General features: G+C 40.9%; 1 protein-coding gene across 2 annotated transcripts in view; it reads right to left on the reverse strand.

The window, feature by feature from the left end:
- Positions 1–18,720, reverse strand: part of prdm6 (PR domain containing 6) — a 158,980-nt gene extending 140,260 nt beyond the window's left edge. Inside the window, exons 1-4 of one of the 2 annotated variants that reach the window (XM_049579643.1) lie at positions 18,582–18,720; positions 15,819–16,564; positions 1,210–1,358; positions 557–715 (exon numbers count right to left, since the gene is read on the reverse strand). In XM_049579643.1, the coding sequence (XP_049435600.1) occupies positions 557–715; positions 1,210–1,358; positions 15,819–16,548 (1,038 nt within the window). In that variant the 5' untranslated portion in view covers positions 16,549–16,564; positions 18,582–18,720. The remainder of the gene's footprint in view (positions 1–556; positions 716–1,209; positions 1,359–15,818; positions 16,565–18,581) is intronic. The other variant, XM_049579644.1, reaches the window with a different exon arrangement.
- Positions 18,721–19,053: the final 333 nt, after the last annotated feature.

Here is a 19,053-nt window from a genome sequence, read left to right on the forward strand (position 1 = left end):
TTCTCTTTTTATTTGTTATTTTTGTCCCTTATAGATTTGTTGATATTGTCCAGTTTCAGGTCGTAGCTAGTTTAGATGCAAAATGACACTAGGGCCCATCATAATAATGTGCACTGGGGCTGTCTGTACGCCATCATACTAAACACATTTCACTGGCGTCCATTTTGTCCAAAAGCATCTTTAAAAACATGAAAATAGTTTGTCGCAAAAAGTTCTACAAAAAAATCTCTGATGGTAAGACTGAAAACTGTGAAGGAAAATCAGAGCAGTTCTGCTGTCACACAGACACACCTTACACATATTCCACCACCTCAGGAGTGTGTGAAGCACCTCACACACACACACACACACACACACACACACACACACACACACACACACACACTGTTATCCTCCTCACAGGGATTCAGCTCCTCAGCATGAAGCCATTAACACTGACAGGGTCGAAGGTTTACAACTTCCTGCTCATCGTACATACTAACAACACCATGACGCAGTCTGGACACCAACACACATCGGCATGTAAACTACAGTACCCATAAGTCCACACACTCACCTCCCACAGGTGTCGGCTGTTTCTGACGGCTGCTGGATGCAGTTTGTCGAGCAGCAGAGGGACTCCCTGAAACGGGCCGATCCAGGTCCCCTGAGGGATCCTCTGAGCCGCACAGATCCCATAACCAAGACCGGGAACGGTACTGGTGCACAGACACACCTGCACACACACACACACACACACACACACACACACACACACAGGTCAATAAAACACTCTTATCCTGTGCACACATTTCTATTTACACAACTTATTTCCCTGCATGAGGCGGCTGTTCAGAATCAGAGGCGATGCTGCACTCACAAACGACATTTACTCAAGTACTGTACTGAGGTACAAATTCCAGGTACTTGCATTTTACTTGAGTATCTCCATTTTACACTACTTTCTCCTCCTCCTCCTCCTCTTCCTCCTCCTCATCATCATCATCATCATCATCATCACTGAAAGATGACGTGTTCCTTAATGTGGTGAGAAAACTCTGCTTCTTCTTCTAAGCTGAATAAACTCTAAAAACCATCCTGGATCATCTGGAAGAGTCGTCGTCACAAGTGGGCTGGATCTGAGCGGCACTACAAACACTTTACTCCTTTGTTAAGAGGAGGAAGATTGTTCTCTGATGTTGTGAAAGTCAGACAGACAGGAAGTCTCACCTCTCTGGGCAGGTCTCTGAGCCAATCAGGGACGTCCGGCAGGGTGACGGGAGCCGCCGTGCTGCTGGTGCCGACGAGTCGACGCAGAGAGTGAAGAGGGCCGTGCATCGGACACTCGCCGTTCCTGTTGTCTGCACACATGTCACAACCTGGACACACAAAAGGATGTTTCACTGATTATCACCTGTTAGATCAAACTACATACATTCATATCTAATTAAATACTTGTGCAACAATTGATTTAAAAACATAACCCTTTATTTTCTTAAACTTACATTTCTGTGTTTACTCTCTGAATGCAGTCACTGCTTTTAATACTTTGTACATTTTAACACTGAGTGTGATTTCTGTGAAAATTGTGATGAGCTATTCTCCTGAGGCCTCTGTTTCAAGTGTCTTCTTACATATTTCAGGAGAAAACTTTTTAAATTCATTTTGTGATGAAATTATGGTCATCAGCTCGGCTGGTTTTATAACACATTTAGTCCACAGAAATGACTTTTGATGCTATAAAACTGAAATGTCACCCTCGCCAAAAAAGTTTTTACAACAGCTTTCAGATGTCTTGATAGAGAGAATGAGCGCTGTTCCATTTTTGTTTCTGTGACTTTCAAAGGACCAGAAAATAGCCAGCTTGTTCTCATTACAAAGTCGTCATATGTCACCACGTTGTCAGAGATTTTGGCGTAAGACACAGACGCCAAAGCCACCTTTTGCGGCGGTATGATATGCAGCCAAGCAGCATCAGTTTGTAACGCAGACGGACAAAACGTTTTGCAGGGTTATGATCAGAACACGTCACGGCAGGATGTTACGTCAACCCGGTCTCGCTCTGAAGTCATCGAAAACGGACGCTGTTATTGTTCATTGTCCGACAACCACTGACTTTCACCCAGGAGGTCAGTGTTTGCTTCCCATAAGTCTGTAAAGCTAGACCCTGTTCTTTTTTCCTAAACCCAACTATGTGCATGTGCTGTGTTGACGGTAAAACATCAGTAGCTGTGTTCTACCGACGTAGTGCTTTTATTTTGAAAGAGACTGTATCAAACTGTACATTTCCTGTGAAAACAGAAGTGTATTTTGAAAACAGACAATGCATGCAACAGGCTGAAGTTGACACGGCGTCCCAGAACGTCAACAGCCAACACACCCAGGGTACCTTGGACGTCATATGTGGACGTGGAAAGTCCATGACCAAGCGTGGACATGTGACGAGGTCGCAGTGAGGATGAGTTGCCACTGGATGGCGTCAGTTTGAGACGCTTCCTGTAACAGCGTAATATAAGGAGCTGAAAAGACCCATAGGGTGGGTGGGAGGGGAGGATGGAACCAGCCCATACTTTCACCCAACACACCTGGGAGCCCCGTGTTCGCTGCCTGTATGAATGTAGAGCCAAGCAATTATGTTTTTGTTTAAACCCAAGTGCTTCTGTTGACATCCTAGTTTTGATTGCGGTGTCCCGGACATAAGAGGATACCGAGGACGTAATATGTAGAGTTGAGAGTCCACTGACAGGGCCGGTATGTGACGGTTTGGGATTAGAAGGTGTTGAAATAGCTGCGTGCCAACTAACTTGGCACTGCGTGCCTACTTAAAAAAAAAAAAAAAAAAAAAAAACTAAACTAAAACTCTCTGTGTCAGCTGAGATGAGACACGACTTTATTTATTTCGGGGGAAATTGTTGCGCAGCAGTACAAAGAAGGAAGGAGTGCAAAAACAATAAAATAGAAGAATATAGGAAACAAAATCGGCAATAAAGGTGCAAAAACCAAATGCACACAAAACCAGTAAACACTATTTTTAAAGAATGATCTGCAGCTCTGTCTGATGCACTGAACTGTTTTGTTTTTCAATTGAACGTATAAGTTTCTGACAAAGTGAAAAACTTTAAGTGAATAAAAAGGACAGAGGGAGAAAGAGCAGGATCACAGTCGTCTCCTAAAAAAGTCCTCTCTGCCCTCTGCAGTGTTTTTCCAGGTTAAATGTGGCAAGCAGCGTTTTGCTGGGAATTAGCGAGTGTCAACATTTACTCAGAGATGCAGTCTGACAGTAATGGATGTTAATTGACTGTAGCAACATAATGAGAGATTATTATCTGCACACAAAACTCCCACAGAGCAGAGCGGCTGAGAGGAACAGGATGTTAATGTTGCTGTTTTTTTCTGCTTTTCCCAAAATTAAATATCCGCAGTTTGAGAGAGTGACGGCTACTTTTACACCATGATGGATAGAAGTAAATTAAACCATATTACAGTCATTTATAAACCACTAAATGTGACACAGCCTCACGGTCGAGTAAATGGGAAAAATTTTACAGGCTGAATTCTCCACCATCCTCGACCTAATCTGGAAACTGCTCAAACCAGTTCAAGTACAGTCTTCACCACTGGGAGCTCTGTGTTTAATGACTTGCTCTAAGTCTGCAGGACCTTTCCTTATAGTAGTGTGAAGAATAAAATGTTCATTTGTCTAGATATTTTTGACTCGACAGAAACTATAAGAAAACTTATTTAAAAGGAGGTTATCAAAGGTGAATTAGTGAGTGTGTACCTTTTACTGAAGGCAGTGTTGCAGACGGGGGTGGTTTGATGTCATTAAATACCACCAAAGTCTTTTTTGTCTCCTGTGGTCGTATCCTGCTTGAACTACACTACACTGCCTCCACAATCTCCAGTGGTAGTGCTCTGTTTCGTCTGTACCTGTCAGCTTTCAGGAATGTGCACAATATGGACGAATGAACGCAGGGTTCGAGCAGAAGGAATCATCTGTGTCTGTATCTAACGCTGAGCATAAATGAGCCTTTAGAGGTGCTGCTAGGAACATCTTTGACCTTTGGATGGCGCAAGGTTAGCCGTTTTCATCTGAATCCAGTCTTTATGCTAAGCTAGGCTAATCACGCCCTGTCTGCAACTCTGTACCTAATGCACAGACATGAGAGAGGTTTTAAATCCTCTCATCTAACTCATGAAAAGAAAGAAAATAATACGTGTTTATTTCAAGAAATAGGATAAGATGGAACTTAACTTATACACAGGGAAATTGTTGTGCTGCTAATAAAACATAATATTAACAGAAAGGATTTTAAATAAGGTGCAGAAACCAAATGTACACACTGCCAGAAACACGAGGATCATAAATAACATAGGTGTAGATTTTGGGCAGGATGTTTAGGGGACACGTCCCCCTCAATATTTTGAGCAGGTGCATCTGTCCACCCTAACAAAAACATGATTGTAGCATAGGACTTTCACCTCTAAGTAGGTGTTGGCAGTATGCAACTTGAAAAGCAATGGTTGTTACTGCCATAAAATGGACAACAAGATGAAGCAATTATGCACAGCTGGTATACAACAGCTATTGCAAAGACTGGCACTTCCTTTTTTTCTTTGAGAAGTAACCCAACTGCTGTAAGGGATTATTATCTTGACAAAAAGATAACTGTTTCTAAAGCAGAAATAAAAGAACATCAATCATCTGGGAAAAAAAATTAAAATATGCACAGTTAAATTAGGAAGTACCGTGACATTTCCTCCACCATAAGCTGATGCAGAAAAGACACGAATTGGTGCATAAAAATTCACCAGAGTGCAGGAAATTAAGTGTTGGGACTTAAATCTCTTTGGGTAAGACCCTACAGCCCCCACTTGATATGTGTCCCCCCAAATAATGAAATAAAAGCTACGCCCTTCAGATTAAAGGTGCAGTTTATATTCATCTCTGAACGCTGTGTGTGTCACACACTGCAGCAGCGATCTCTAAAATGTTATGTTGTGTGTTATGCAGGTGAGTGTGTGTAACACACTGCCGATATTATTAATGCTTATATTTAGCCTTTTGGCACTTTAAATAACATCTGAGCATGTCGGCTGTGAGTCCGATTTACACAACAGCTCTTCATCAGCCTTTTCCCAGAGCTTTCAGCCGCACGTCATGTCCTCATCAGCAGGTGAAGGCTGTGAGATGAGACTGAAAGCTCCGGAAAAAGCTTCTAAAAGTTTCTAGTTTTTACTCGAACACAGAAATATCTTTGACTTAAGTTGTAACTTTTATATTTAGAGATCCAGACAATGTCTGAAGCTGCAGCTAAATCAACATCCCTCTGAGCTCCGTCATCTCTCACACACAGAATAACTCTATCTTTGCAGAATCATGAGAGTAAGCAAAAAGTTTGTCTCTATCCATTCAGTCTGCGCTGAGACCACCAGAGAACACGACAGTGTCAGCTGCAGAGGAGCTGCGGTCGTCCGCCGGCTTCATTACAGAGTTCTCAATGCAGAGAGACGACAGAGGAGATGATGAAGAGGAGCTCAGACTAAGACTGATGATCACATGAAAACTCAACAACTCAGCTGAGCAGCTGATCTGATGAGTTTCACTCTGAACTCGGTGAGGATTCATTCGTGTGTTTTTACTGGACCTCTTAAACACTTAACACTGCAGCTGCTACAAGTATCTACCGTAAAACTTCAATTAAAAGCCTCGTCCCCAAAAAGATGCCCAGTCTCTTTTACTAGTCCGACACATTTTGACAAATAAAGGCCTGTCTCAATTAGAAGCCTGGTCTGGTTGCCAAGCAGTTCATTTTTAAAGAAGTTCTTTGGATGTACAAAGATGTTGACTACCCACTGGAGCTAACATTACTTAGCTGTTAAGATCATGCAAATATAAATGTTTAAACTACTGTCAGTATGGAGATGCTACACATCGTTAGCTTGGTTAGATCCCCCACAATTCAACCGTTCAGTTCATTTTACTGACAACACGAGCAGCAGACTGTGATTCATTCGTATTTACCGGTATGATAAAAAAAAAAAAAGGCGACTCCCTCCTCTGAAGCTGTGATAGAGCCAGAATGTGTTTCCATTGCTCGATTACTATGTTGGTTATTCCTTTAGTCTGTAAGAGTCTACTGATGAAAAGAATCAAACAGGTTTTTCATAAAATTAATCCAAGTTGTGAGGATTGTTTTAACAGGATAAAGCGGTGTTGTGTCGGTATGTCGGGAGCCGTAACCCCCGGGTGTCATAACACTATGTCTCTCTGATGCCTCGTCTGTCGGAGCGAGATTAAATTAATGATTTGTAACTGATATGTTATTTAAAGACTAATTTTTATACAACTAATATTCACACTGGTTCATATAAACAATTGGATTATTTTCCCATCTTTGCTGCACAACAGTTATGTGTAAAGGGAATTGAAAGCCAGTCCCAAATACAGACCTGTTGATGTCAGTGGTTCAAGCAAACAAAAGCCGGGCTGTTAACTGAGGTTTTTATGGTGCACACAGATGGACTTTATTTTACTCACACTTGGATCAAACAGTTCCTGATCAAACTATGATGTCACCGCTTTTACACTATTTTATTGATGCAGAGTTCTTGTTCAACTGTTGACAGAAGCTCTGAGAGGCAAGTGAGAAAAAGAAAGTCAGGGTGACACATTTTGATCTGATCGAAATCGTTTTCTCGTCTCGACTCAAAACAAACAAAAACAAAACAACTCAGAGAGATTCTCCAGGCAAAATCTTTCTTCTTTAACAATTTGGATCAGACTTTACAAAAAATTGAATAACCATACTTATTTATTTATTTATTTATTTATTTACTTATTTACTTTTATATCTATCTATTTTAATAATTTGCCTCTCAGGGCTTCCATAGATGTTTGTGTTTAAAATTTAAAATACTGTCGAACACACTAAACCTGAACAGACAAGTTAACACAAGTAAATAATTATAATTTCACTACTCATCATTTTACGACTAATCTTCTCACCATTTCTACTCTGGTGCAATAAAATATGTGTTTTCCAAATATGATCTTTATTGACACACTTTTACAAAACTTTTCATGTTTTGTCGGGAAAAATTAAAACACAGTTATATGTATTTTAGAATAAACATGAAACCTGCGACAGATTCAAATACATCCTTGAATATATTTCTTTACTTTAACTACAGGACTGATAATTACACTCAATAATGTAGCATAAAGGTGGATGGTGTTGAAACGGATTTTAAAAAATATTAAGATGTTAAAAAAGTTTCAAGATGTTTCTCTTGAGCTTTTTGTGGCCCTCGTGTGATTAAAATAACATGATGAATAAAGTGTTAACAGCTGAAGTATCTTTGGTACAAATGAGCAAACTCCATCTGCTGATAAAAGCCGTGAGATTTGGCTTAAAGCTGCAAAAATATTCAGTAAATTGTGTTAATAATTTCCTGCCACTCGTCTAATTCCAGGGTCAATAAACTCATAAAGTTTGAAAGAATAATTTCTCATGTTTGTTTTGAGTCCTTCTTGTGTCTGAGCTGCTTCGGGTTTGTTATAAAAAAGCACATGTGAAATTCATGTTTTCATATTAAATGCTCCAGAACAAAATCTAATGAGCCTACAAATGAAATTCTTTTCACACGTGAAATGTCTGGAAACACACCTGCTTATTGGACGTGAATGCAACACCTGTATGATGTCACATTTGTGACATACTGATGACACAGTGAGAGAACAACACACAGCCTCTTCTCTGAGTTCAAGCTGTAAACGTGGCGTCGTTTCTTCAGTAAACCTACTTCTTTTTTTTCCTCCTCTCGTTCAGATTGATGAACTGGCTGTGAACTTGTTATGGCGTTCTCTCCTCGCTGCCCATCATTCAAACTCAGTATTCTGTTATATCCATCGCCAGTGTTTGGACAGCGCCGCTCTGCCGCTTTCCACTGAAAACTTTTTTACCATTTTGTGCCTACGTCTTTGTAAATGTATCTTCCTAAAAATCTTAATTTCAGCATTTTTATCTCTCAAAGCACATCTATTTTGGAAGCTCAGGTGTTAATCTGCCTCATCAAGTCTTACATTTGCACCAATCTGACTCTGATGCAGAGCGATTAACTGTAAGAGTAAAACACAGTTTTCTGACTCATCAGCATCACAAACAACCAGAAGGTCAAAGCTCTGAAACAAACTCCTGGACGTCTCCTCAACAGAACCATCACACTTCATAAAGACTATCTATGTTAATGTCTGCGTTTGTTTCCAACACAGCTGTGAGCCCAGATGAGGACGGACCACACAGCGAGGCTTCACTGCGACCCTGTAAACCACCACTGAACAAAGCTGTGCTGAGCCTCTGAGCCTCCTTCAGCTCCTGGTTTTGGCTTTATATTATATTCACTCCCTGCTCAGCAGCAAACAGCAGACAGACGCAGTTAGAGACCAACTGGTGAAAATGGTGGAGCAGCTAAAGAGACAGATATTTCCCTCAGGAGTTGGTGGAGACCAAAAACAGAGCTAGTTGACAGGTGGTATGCTCAGTAACAGGTGGCTCGTTCTGACGGGGAACTGAAGGAAACTTATCTACGCTCTCTTCAAAGCCAGACTCCACTTATAAAATTAGTCATTTTACCTTGCTGAACACGGGAGCTTGTTAAGTTTCACTTTAGTTCACGTCCCCGTCACAGAGGACCATCTGCCTGGGAATCTCTGAGCCTGCGACTGGATGAATGAGACTTGGATTAAACTGCATGAGTTGTGTGAGAGTTCCTAAAAGCATGTTTTGATATAGTTTTGCTGCTGTTAAAATATGGATCCCTCTGACTTCAATTCATCAACAAATTTTCTTTGTTTTTTGGATTCTTCATTCACTGTGGAGGCTTGTGACTATAACAAAGATTTCCTCACGATTTAATGTCACACAAGGTGAGCAACACATGGTCATGTGGGGGCTGAAGTCTGCCTTTGTTTGTTCGAAATGAGCACTTCCTGTTACTTCTTCACAGTAAAATCCACTCAAGAAAATGAACTTTTTAAGACCCTAATGTTGTAGCAGTTGCAGGAGGGGTAGCTTTGTTAGCTTAGGTTAGTTTTAAAACTTAGGACGAGGAGGAGGAGGAGGAGGAGGAGGAGGAAGAGGAGGAGGAGGAGGAGGTAACAGTTTTCTGTTGGAATTAGATCTTTTTTTTTCATGACGTTTCCTCACACATGTGCCTTGGTGTTTTTGCTGCATAATAATAAACATAGTCAGAGAAAGGAAAACAAGTTCTTCAAGAGTCAAGAACCTTCGATATCAAGTACAAATTTACAATAAAGACGATGTCAAATATATGGTGTCTCGAACGAGCTGTGCAGTGTTCAAGACAAAGAGGATCAACCAGGTCTCACTATGAGGTCGTCAAATACCAGCACTCAGTCAGTGACTTCTCATGTTAGACACAGATGAAAAAAGACGTCCTTTTACGTTGGCATGATACGTGGTATGTCACTGTTATTGTTTACCGGCATCAGGGGGAAACGTTGCGGGATAACAGCAAAGGTTAAGGCAGCGGAAGTCCGAGTAGTACAGGCAGGAGGGGTGGTGGATGGGTCCAACAACCACTGACTTTCACCCGGGAGGCCGGTGTTCGCTTCCTGTAAAGCCAAACCCTGTTCTGTTTTCCTTCACCTAACCACATGTTGGCAAAATGTAACCATGTGAAACTTATGATGATTATGATTAAGAGCTGCTAAAATGTGTGTAAATCTTTACAGTATGAAGAATATGTGCAAAAAATATTTTATACATTTCTCCCAGCCCTTGGAGGAGGAAAAATAAGCTCTAACCAATCAGTGTGATGCATCTGTCCCACTGACCTTCAGTCATGGAAATGGTTGCTAGAAGTTAACTTAAAGTTTGTGATGTTGGTTGAGGAATTACGTTGATATAAGTCCTACTGTAAGTCAACTTACACCCTGTACAGCTGTGTGGAGCTAATTTACACCTGTTGCCTTTTTTCCGACCCTGGGACGAGAAGATGACGTCACCTTTCTCAACAGTGCCGACAAAAATCTGTTTCAACGAGGAAATCAACTGTCAATGAGCTGAGCAACAGACCTGTTTGAATCACTGACAATAATCGGTTCAGGTTGTGGTTGAGAGGAGCTGCAGGTGTTTGCTGCTGCGTCACATATGTATATGAACAACCTGTGTTTGTCGTGTGGAGCTGGACACATTTGAATCAGCTAAGACAAGTGAAATATAATGTCTAAAAAAATGAGTCCCAGAACACGCAGGAATCTATGTGCTGTTCTGGGCTGTTGTCAGACTGACTGACTGTGTGTGTGTGTGTGTGTGTGTGTGTGTGTGTGTGTGTGTGTGTGTGTGTTTGTGAGAGGATTATAGTGTGACGGCAGTGTGAACATGTCAAACAAGGGTTCATTATCCCACGTTAAACATGGAAAACATGGGAAGTTGTTTTGTTTTTGTGACTTAAAGACATGGCGGCTGGAGACAGATCTGTGTGTGTGTGTGTGTGTGTGTGTGTGTGTGTGTGTGTGTGTGTCTAAACCGACATGATTAAATCATAATAAAACTGCCAGCTGACATCTAGTCCAGACCTAAAGAGTTGATCTGTGTTTTTTATTACTGGTATCAAAGCAGAAATACTTCCAGTAATATCTTTTATTGTTCTGACAGAACGATGTAACATTTTAATTTATTGAATATGAAACTGCAGACTCTTTATGTTTTCCCCTGCTTTTGCTCAGCAGTGCAGCACAGGAACTGATCGGAAGATGAACATATTTTTTAATAAAGTTTAAACCTATATTTATTTATTTATTTTTTTTAAATGAATAAATTTGTAATTAAAGTTTTAATTTTAAGGTTCAAATGTTTAATTTTTAAAACAATACTGGAATGGATGTTTCTTCTTTATGTGTGTCAGAATACAGAGACGTTAAACCTGCAGATACTTGTGTTCATTATTTATTTGTATTTTGAGGTGGTAACGGTTAAAAAAAATCAGTGTAAATATGTCAGAGTTCGTCATTTAAGGATCGATCTGCTCTTTTAATTCGCAGATTAATATTAGACAGTAACTAAACTCTCATTGTGACGTTTCATCCAGTGTAAACCAGCCATTTACGAGATGTAGCCACCAAACTGTACAATTATCACTGAATTTAAGGAAAGACTTTGACACACATGAAGTAAGAACTACTCAGTCTGTAGAAAACTGTTTTATAATGTCGTCTGTGTCTCTGGACGAAAACTGTCAGAGTGATGTCATCAGGGTTAACATGGTCTTGGAGGCGACAGATTTCCAACTGAAAGCAGGAGGTTTGGTGTGTAACAGAGACAGACATGCTCCACAGAGGAGGGTCTGATGAGAAGATGCAGTCCAGTTGCATCAAAGGAAATGTAGTGTTTTTGGAAATCGCTCCATATCAGGGACTAAAAGACAGAAAATCTGGACGTTGGCTGATTTGAGTTTTACCATTAATCTGTCTATTTTATCACTGAAGAACATTCAAATTTTAGATTTTATTTATTGAATTAACAGTTTGATTTAATGTATCTCCTTACATGATGGTCCTCATCGCTGTTTTAGAGCCTCCTGTAGCCATCAAGAAGTCAAGCTCATTTTATTTACATATATATTTGCTCAAAATACTTTTACACTGTTTATAATATGCTGCAGAGCAATAAATTAATTAAAATCAACTAAAAATTTATCAGTACCAGCCTTTAAAAATCATCACGTAACATATGTGTAATTGTAGGATGGAGACTCTTCCTTAGGTAAATAAACCATATAAAGTCATATGAGTGAAATCATGTTTTTGATCATGTCAGAAAAACAAATGCATTTCAAAGAATTTTAAGTTTAATGGAAACATTTAACGTGTTTAAAATCAACATTTGTCTTAAATGAAAGATGTGAAATATGTGACAGGACATTATAGTCTGAACAATTATTATTATCAGACACATTAATTATGGTAAATATTTGTCATAAAAAGAAAGAAGTGAACAATGTTTTGCAGAGTTTGTTTTGTTAACTTGTATTTTTATCTGCTCTTAAACTTCAAACCTAAAGGAAGTCGTAAAAATTATATGCTGTTGTTTGCTTTTGGAGGTGTTGAATCGCTGCACTTTAAATCTCTGAATACCTCAAACAGCTGATAAGATGGACACCTGGTTGTTAAACTGTGATGTTAAAAGTTGTCAGAATAAATGTTAAGAATTTTGCTTTGTGTGCGAGTCTTTAAAGAATTTCAACCAACTTAATTTTTTAACTCGGAGTAAAGCAGCTCAGTTACTTGTAACACAGCAAAAATGAAAAAAAGTGTTGTGTTTGTACAAAATATTAGTTTCTAGTTGTGTAAGATTTTGGCTGGAGCCGGGCTAAAAATATAAATTAATGAAAAGCGGAGAGTTTGTTGCAAATAGCAAACATGATTTAATTATATGTGAAAATGTGAATTAACAACACTCAACAGATTTAGTTTGTGCAAACTTAACTTTTTCATTTGGGAAAAACTAAAAAAAATTACATTTAATAAGACAATTAATAAGACAATTTTTTTTTACTTTTATTCAAAATCTTATTTTTTTCAGTGTATTATTATTATTATTATTATTATTATTATTATTATTATTGAGGTCAGGCAGTGACACATGAGACAGAGAAAGAGTGTGTGTGTGTGTGTGTGTGTGTGTGTGTGTGTGTGTGTGTGTGTGTGTGTGTGTGTGTGTGTGTGTGACTGCTTTATCTACACCCCCACCCACCCACGCACACACGCACACGCACACACCCCAGAGACCTCAATACGGCCGTGTTGGGATGATAAATAGCGGGCCGGTGGCCGGTGGATCGATCCCCCTCCTCCTCCTCCTCCTCTCCCTCCTCCTCCTCCTCCTCCTCTCCCTCTCTCCTCCACAAACACAAAACTATATACGGCAATTAATTCCTGCTTGTCCCTCCATCCCTCATCGGCCCTGCCGGCGCGTATCGACGCAGATTACTGCTGATGGTCCGTTTTATCACCGCGGAATATACAGCGAGGAGCGCTCATAGACACACACACACACACACACACACACGCATATATACATAATGTCACTGGTGTTTAGGATCGCTGCCATAACGCCTGAAACCAAAAACAGCGACAGTCACTTGTGATCAGCTCCGAAGTTACGATACAGACGTCACAGCGTGAACCCGCGACCTTTTATTATTACAGCACTATCATGGCATTATTATTATGGGATGCGTCTGGTGACACCGCTGCAGCAGGAGAAAAGCGCTTCATTTAACAAAATAAAACAACAAAAACTGCAAGTTTCAGAGAGCTACAGTCACATCAAAGCTCCAGACTTTGCAAATACAGGAAAATAATACATAGATAAGATTATATAGTGCATCTAAAATAGGAATTTGTATGAAGACATCTTTAAATATACCGTAAAGTTCAGCTGAGTCACCATAAATTCACTATTGCGCACAGCCAACACACTGAACTGATGAAAATAACTTTATAGGAATATTAAACTTGAAAAAAATCGTGATTGCGTGTCAGAAAATAAACGAACAAATAAAAACAAATAAACACAACGCAAATATTATAATCTATTAAAATATTACGGTAACACAGGAATTTGACAACGACCAGAGCCCATGAGATGATCTCTGCACACTGCACTCACACCTCATGCGTAAAAACCATCCGTTACTTTGGGAACATTCTCCTTCAGACCTCCTGCTCACACACACACACACACACACACACACACACACACACACACACACATACACGCGCGCGCGTTATTAAAGCATTATATACTGATCCTCTGCGGAGGATTTAATTGTTATAAAATATTAAGCTGAAATAAATAAAATATAATCGGTCATAAAAAGTACAAATATGTTTTTAAAAGCTGCCGAAGGACCAAAATTTCCGCCTTTGACGGTCCAACTCAACAGACACGAGAATTCTCTTTGATCTCCACGTGCGCAGCGGGAAGCGGAGCGGCTCACACCGGCAGAGTGTTTAGTGCCGTTACACCGAACCAACGGGCCGCTGAGTTTCTGCTCCGCGTGTGTGAACGCTTTGTTTCTCATGTGTGACGGGACGCGCTTAAGTTACTGTGTGTGTGTGTGTGTGTGTGTGTGTGTGTGTGTGTGTGTGTGTGTGTGTGTGTGGACAGATATTGACAGAGCTCCGTCATGCGTAAAGACGCGCGCGCACACACACACACAGAGACACACGGAGTCACAGCAGGTATCAAAGTAATGACAGGAGTTTACGCGAAATAAAAAGCTGTTTTTTCTTTTACTGCAGATTAAAAACTAATAACCGTAATAAATAAATTGATAATTTAATAACTGTTAAGAAGATTTAAAAATACGTTAAAAAAGACAAGAAAAGTCAGTTGAAACGCTTCAGAGGAGACGTTTGGTTTTTTGAAACTGCCCTGAACTGAAGAAACGCCACTAAAATAAAACCGAATCGATCGCTTTGATCGGAGTTTAACTGAGATTAATCCTTAGCGCGCACGTGCATAGAAGAAAACACACTGAGATGATGGACAGACAGACAGACAGACAGACAGACAGACACACACACACACACACACACACACACAGGTGTAAGCCCCGATGCTTGTTTCCATACAGTGTGCATGAAGTCTGGTTAATATGAACTGTGCGCTGCGGCCCGCTGCTGCTGCTGCTGCTGCTGTGTGAGGGTCTGAACCCCGGCCAGGCTCTGACCTTTGACCTCTGACCCTCCACACCCCCACCCTCCTCCACCTCCTCCTACTGTCCAGCACCGCAGCTGTCAAACCAACTGTAACACCTCACACACTAAACTACGTTTTTATGACTAAATAAATCTGCTATCATTTGAAATTTAAACTATTTATTATACTTTCAACTAAAATCAAATTCAAATCTGCTTAAATTATCATCCATTTATTTCTCACCTATTTCATTTTATTTTATTTACACTAGTGATTTTAAGGGAATGTTTACCTGCAATTAAGGCCTCAGGAATTCTGTGAAGCTTTGACAGATACACGTAGAAATATTTTAAAAGTGTCTTTGACGCTTGATTAAATGCTATAAAAATTTAAGAAATGCAGTGACTCTGGAGAATTAACTATAAAAGTAATTATGAATTAACAATAACACCACTTACTGTTGGAATATTATGCAAATATTAAATAGGAATATTTCAGAGTTTTCTTATCTCTACAAATGAATTTAATGACACAATAAGGAATGATTACAGTTATGACTGAACGACAATCCTGCAGGATTATTAAGAAATACATTTGCAACAAAAATTAATAAGTTACTATAAATTTCTGTGTCAGAAAACACTTTAAGAAACTGCAACACCACCAGAGATTATTACTGAAAATTATTGCTGGAATTTTGTAGAAACACTTTCCTTTATTAGTTATACATACAATAACTTTATGAGAATATATTCACATTATTTTGCGCATTTAAATATAAATGCAACAAGGTCACAGCTCACAGCTGAGCTCTGCAGACAACAAAATAAACCCTGAAGAAATATAATTTATTATATGAAATATCAGAGCAAGTTTAGCAGATCAAACATGTGACACGAGGTCAAAAGTCACAGCTGAGCTCAAGAGACACAATCCAAGACCCTCTGAGAATATGACACTGATGTTATAGGAATATTATAGTGTCAACACACCTCTAATAAACTCCAGTGACGGTGACAGGCCCGAGGTGTGTGTGTGTGTGTGTGTGTGTGTGTATGTGTGTGTTTGTGTGTGTGTGAGAGTGTGAGTGAGTGTGTGTGTACGTACGGTTGTTGAGCTCTCCCGTGTGGTTGCTCAGCGGGATGATCTCCATCCTCTGCTGTCCGTACAGATAGTAGTCCAGCTCCTCAGACGTCAGCTTGAACCTGGCCGACGCTCCTTTGCTGCCTTCCTCTCCTCCTCCTCCTCCTCCTCCTCCTCCTCCGCTGCTGCTGCTGCTCTTCACGCTGGACGACACCACGCCGACTCCTCCACAGCTCTGCTCCTTGGCCGGGTGGAGAAGCCCCGCTGCTGGGTTGTGACCCTGCTGGTTCTCCGGGGGTACGACCACCACCAGGTCCCCTCCTGTTCCTCCTCCTGGTCCTCCTCCTCCTCCAGGTCCTCCAGGCCCGGCACACACCGGGGCCAACGCCTGACCGAAGAGTGCGATCTGCTGAGGGACGGGCAGTTGGGAGATCCCTGCCGAGGTGGAGATGGAGATGGAGGAGGACGGAGTGAGGGCGGCTGCTGCTGCTGCTGCTGCCGCTGCTGAGGAGGAAGCTGAAGAGGAGGATGTAGAAGAAGAAGAGGAGGTGCAGTGTGTGGAGGCCAGGAGGTGGCTGTGCAGGCGGGACGGGCGCAGGCTGTCCATGGGGATGGAGAGGCGGTCAGGTGGAGGCGGCGGCGGGGCCAGAGGAGCCTTGAGCTGCGCCTGAGGGAAGAGCTGCTGCCAGTGCTGCAGGTAGGACGGGTCCACCTTCAGGAAGGCCGAGCCGCTCGGGTCGCCCGGCTTCAGCATGGCTGCCCGCCGGCTGCTGGAGGGAGAGATCAGAGAGGAGGAGCTGTCATTCATCAGCATCAGTCAGGAGGTCAGGGCGGGATGAAGACATGTGCGGGACACACAGGGCGTTAAACTCAGACACGCACAACAACATGTGTCACATTCTCTACAAACACGTGCGACACAGAAAAATTTGAATCTAGATGCCATTTAAAATCCTTCTTTTTTAAACTTGAGGTAATGTGAGAGATTTATCACATTTAAGAGACAAACATGTCCCATCAGTCACTGAATTTCCAAAATTAAATTCCCTCCTCATGCATTTAACTGAGACTAAAACAAAAAAAAAAAATCAGATTTCAAAAAATTTGTATTAAATTCACTCTGAAGGTGTAAAGCTGAAGCTCATCACATATTTCAACCTTAAACTAAATTTTGTTGTGTTGAGCTGAGCCGGATCGCACCTGATCTCCACCTGATTTACAGGCTTTCACCTTCGGTTTACACTTCAAGAGCTCACACAGAAACACGGAGCACCTCAGTCTCTCTGCTTCATCCTGAATCACAATTTGTTTGAGTTAAATTTACACAAACAAACACGAGACGCAGAATTTTAACTTCATCCTGTACGTTACAGCCTGAACCTGATCAGGTTTATTCTTCAATTCTCCGACTCTAGACTTTTAGTGGAGCTTCCAAAAATCTAAAAATATGCACAGAATATTTATTTGTAATATGTTAAACTGTTTATTGCATGAAAATTAAGTTTTAGGCGTCAAATGGAGCAAATGCATTTTACACCAAAGCCTCAAACAAAGCTCATTCAGTTTAAATTTACCAATTTAAAGTGATGCTCTTTTATCGTGAATACACTTTTTTCTCCTTCATATTTATAGAATTTACATTTGAAACATTTAGCTGAGTCTGATTTCACACAGTTTTCCTCCTGTCACTCACCTAATTTTCTATTTTAGTTTTAAAGCTGAGCTCATAAAGACAAAATGAAGCTCAGATTTTCAACTTTAAATTTACATTTTTGGTAAAAATTACAAATAAAAGAGTCAGAGGCTCATCTGTTAACAGTAAATGAACCTCTCAGGTGTTTCAGGTGATCAGTGTGTTACGCTTCACTGCTGCAAGATTTCAATAAAATACAGATTTTTTTTCTGCAAAAAAAAAAAAAAAGCTGAGCACAAACTCTGATGAGTTTCTGTTCAAAATTCAGATAGTTTACAGATTATTCCAACAGACATTATGTTCCTATTTGAGTGTCAGATGCTCAGAGTGTTTCTGTTCTCATCAGCATCAGTGTTTCACCTCCTCTGGTGAAAATACAAAATAAATCTGCACTCATTATTCCTTTAGAAGCAGTAAAAAAGGGTAAATGTTAATTGATTTAAGGCCCCAGAGTCACTGACAGGAGCACTGAGATATTTTACAAAGTGTCATCTTGGTTTGTTTTTTTTAAACTTCATCATCTTAAAGCTGAGACTTGCATGAGTCTTAAATTTCGCATTAAGTATTTTTATTCAGTTTCCTCCTCATCCTGTCTGAAGACGAAGCAATAAAGTCTCTTTTCTAAATTAAATAAACGCAACCAAACGTCATTCCAGAGACAAAAACGTGTACAAACTCTAAAGCCAATAAAACACTGAGTGTAAACTGACTTCCTCCTGCTTGACCCTCCGCTGCAGCCCTGCTCTGCTCCGCTGTCTCCGTCTCGGATGGATGTTTTAGCGCGGATTTTACGCACGCCAAGCGCAAAAAACCGCACCAAATAAAAGCAATAAAACCACGCGCGCACTCGCTTACACTTCTGATTAGTTTACAGTGTCACCCAGGCAGTGAGTCAAAGTTTCATCAAGATAAATAAATAGATCCGGGTAAGTCCAGGTCAGATCAGCGGTCCCGCGTGGTGTCCGTGGCCGAGCAGAGGCAGCGCTGGGCGGGTAGAGACGCGGTGACGCTCCGCTGGGTTTTCCCAGAGTTTTTCCGGGATGTTGTGTTTTTCTTTTATGTGTGAAAGTTGTTGAAGCGCAGAGGAGGCTTACTGCTGTCAGAGTGTGTGCGGCTCCTGGGCGCTGATTTCCGGGCAGCGGTGGAAGGTTTGTCCCTCCTCCGGGCTGCGGTGAACCATCGAGGGGGAGCCGGGACAGTTCGCTGCGTCCTGCGCGTCTCCGGAGCCAAAACTACCCGAGCGGCTGCTGCGCGAGCCTCTCTCTGTTTCTCTCCCCCTCCCTCCCTCCCTCTCCCATTCACTTGTCCTCTCCCTCCCCTCTCTCTCCCTTATCTCCTCCAGCCTCTGCCTCTAATTCACACGTTTTATTTCTCTCCTCAGTCTCCTTCTCTGCACTCTCACACTCCTCTTTCTCTTTTTCTCTTTTCTGTTTTCTCTCTCAGCCTCAGGCTTTTCTGTTTTTCATTTTTTCTCTCTTCTCTTCTTTTTCTCCAGATTAAGTCCAGTTCAGTTCAATTTAAATGATCTTTATTGACACTAAGCACAAATGGTCTTATGTTTGGAGG

This window comes from Epinephelus fuscoguttatus, linkage group LG6, assembly GCF_011397635.1.
Source record: "Epinephelus fuscoguttatus linkage group LG6, E.fuscoguttatus.final_Chr_v1".
Taxonomy (NCBI): Eukaryota; Metazoa; Chordata; class Actinopteri; order Perciformes; family Serranidae; genus Epinephelus; species Epinephelus fuscoguttatus.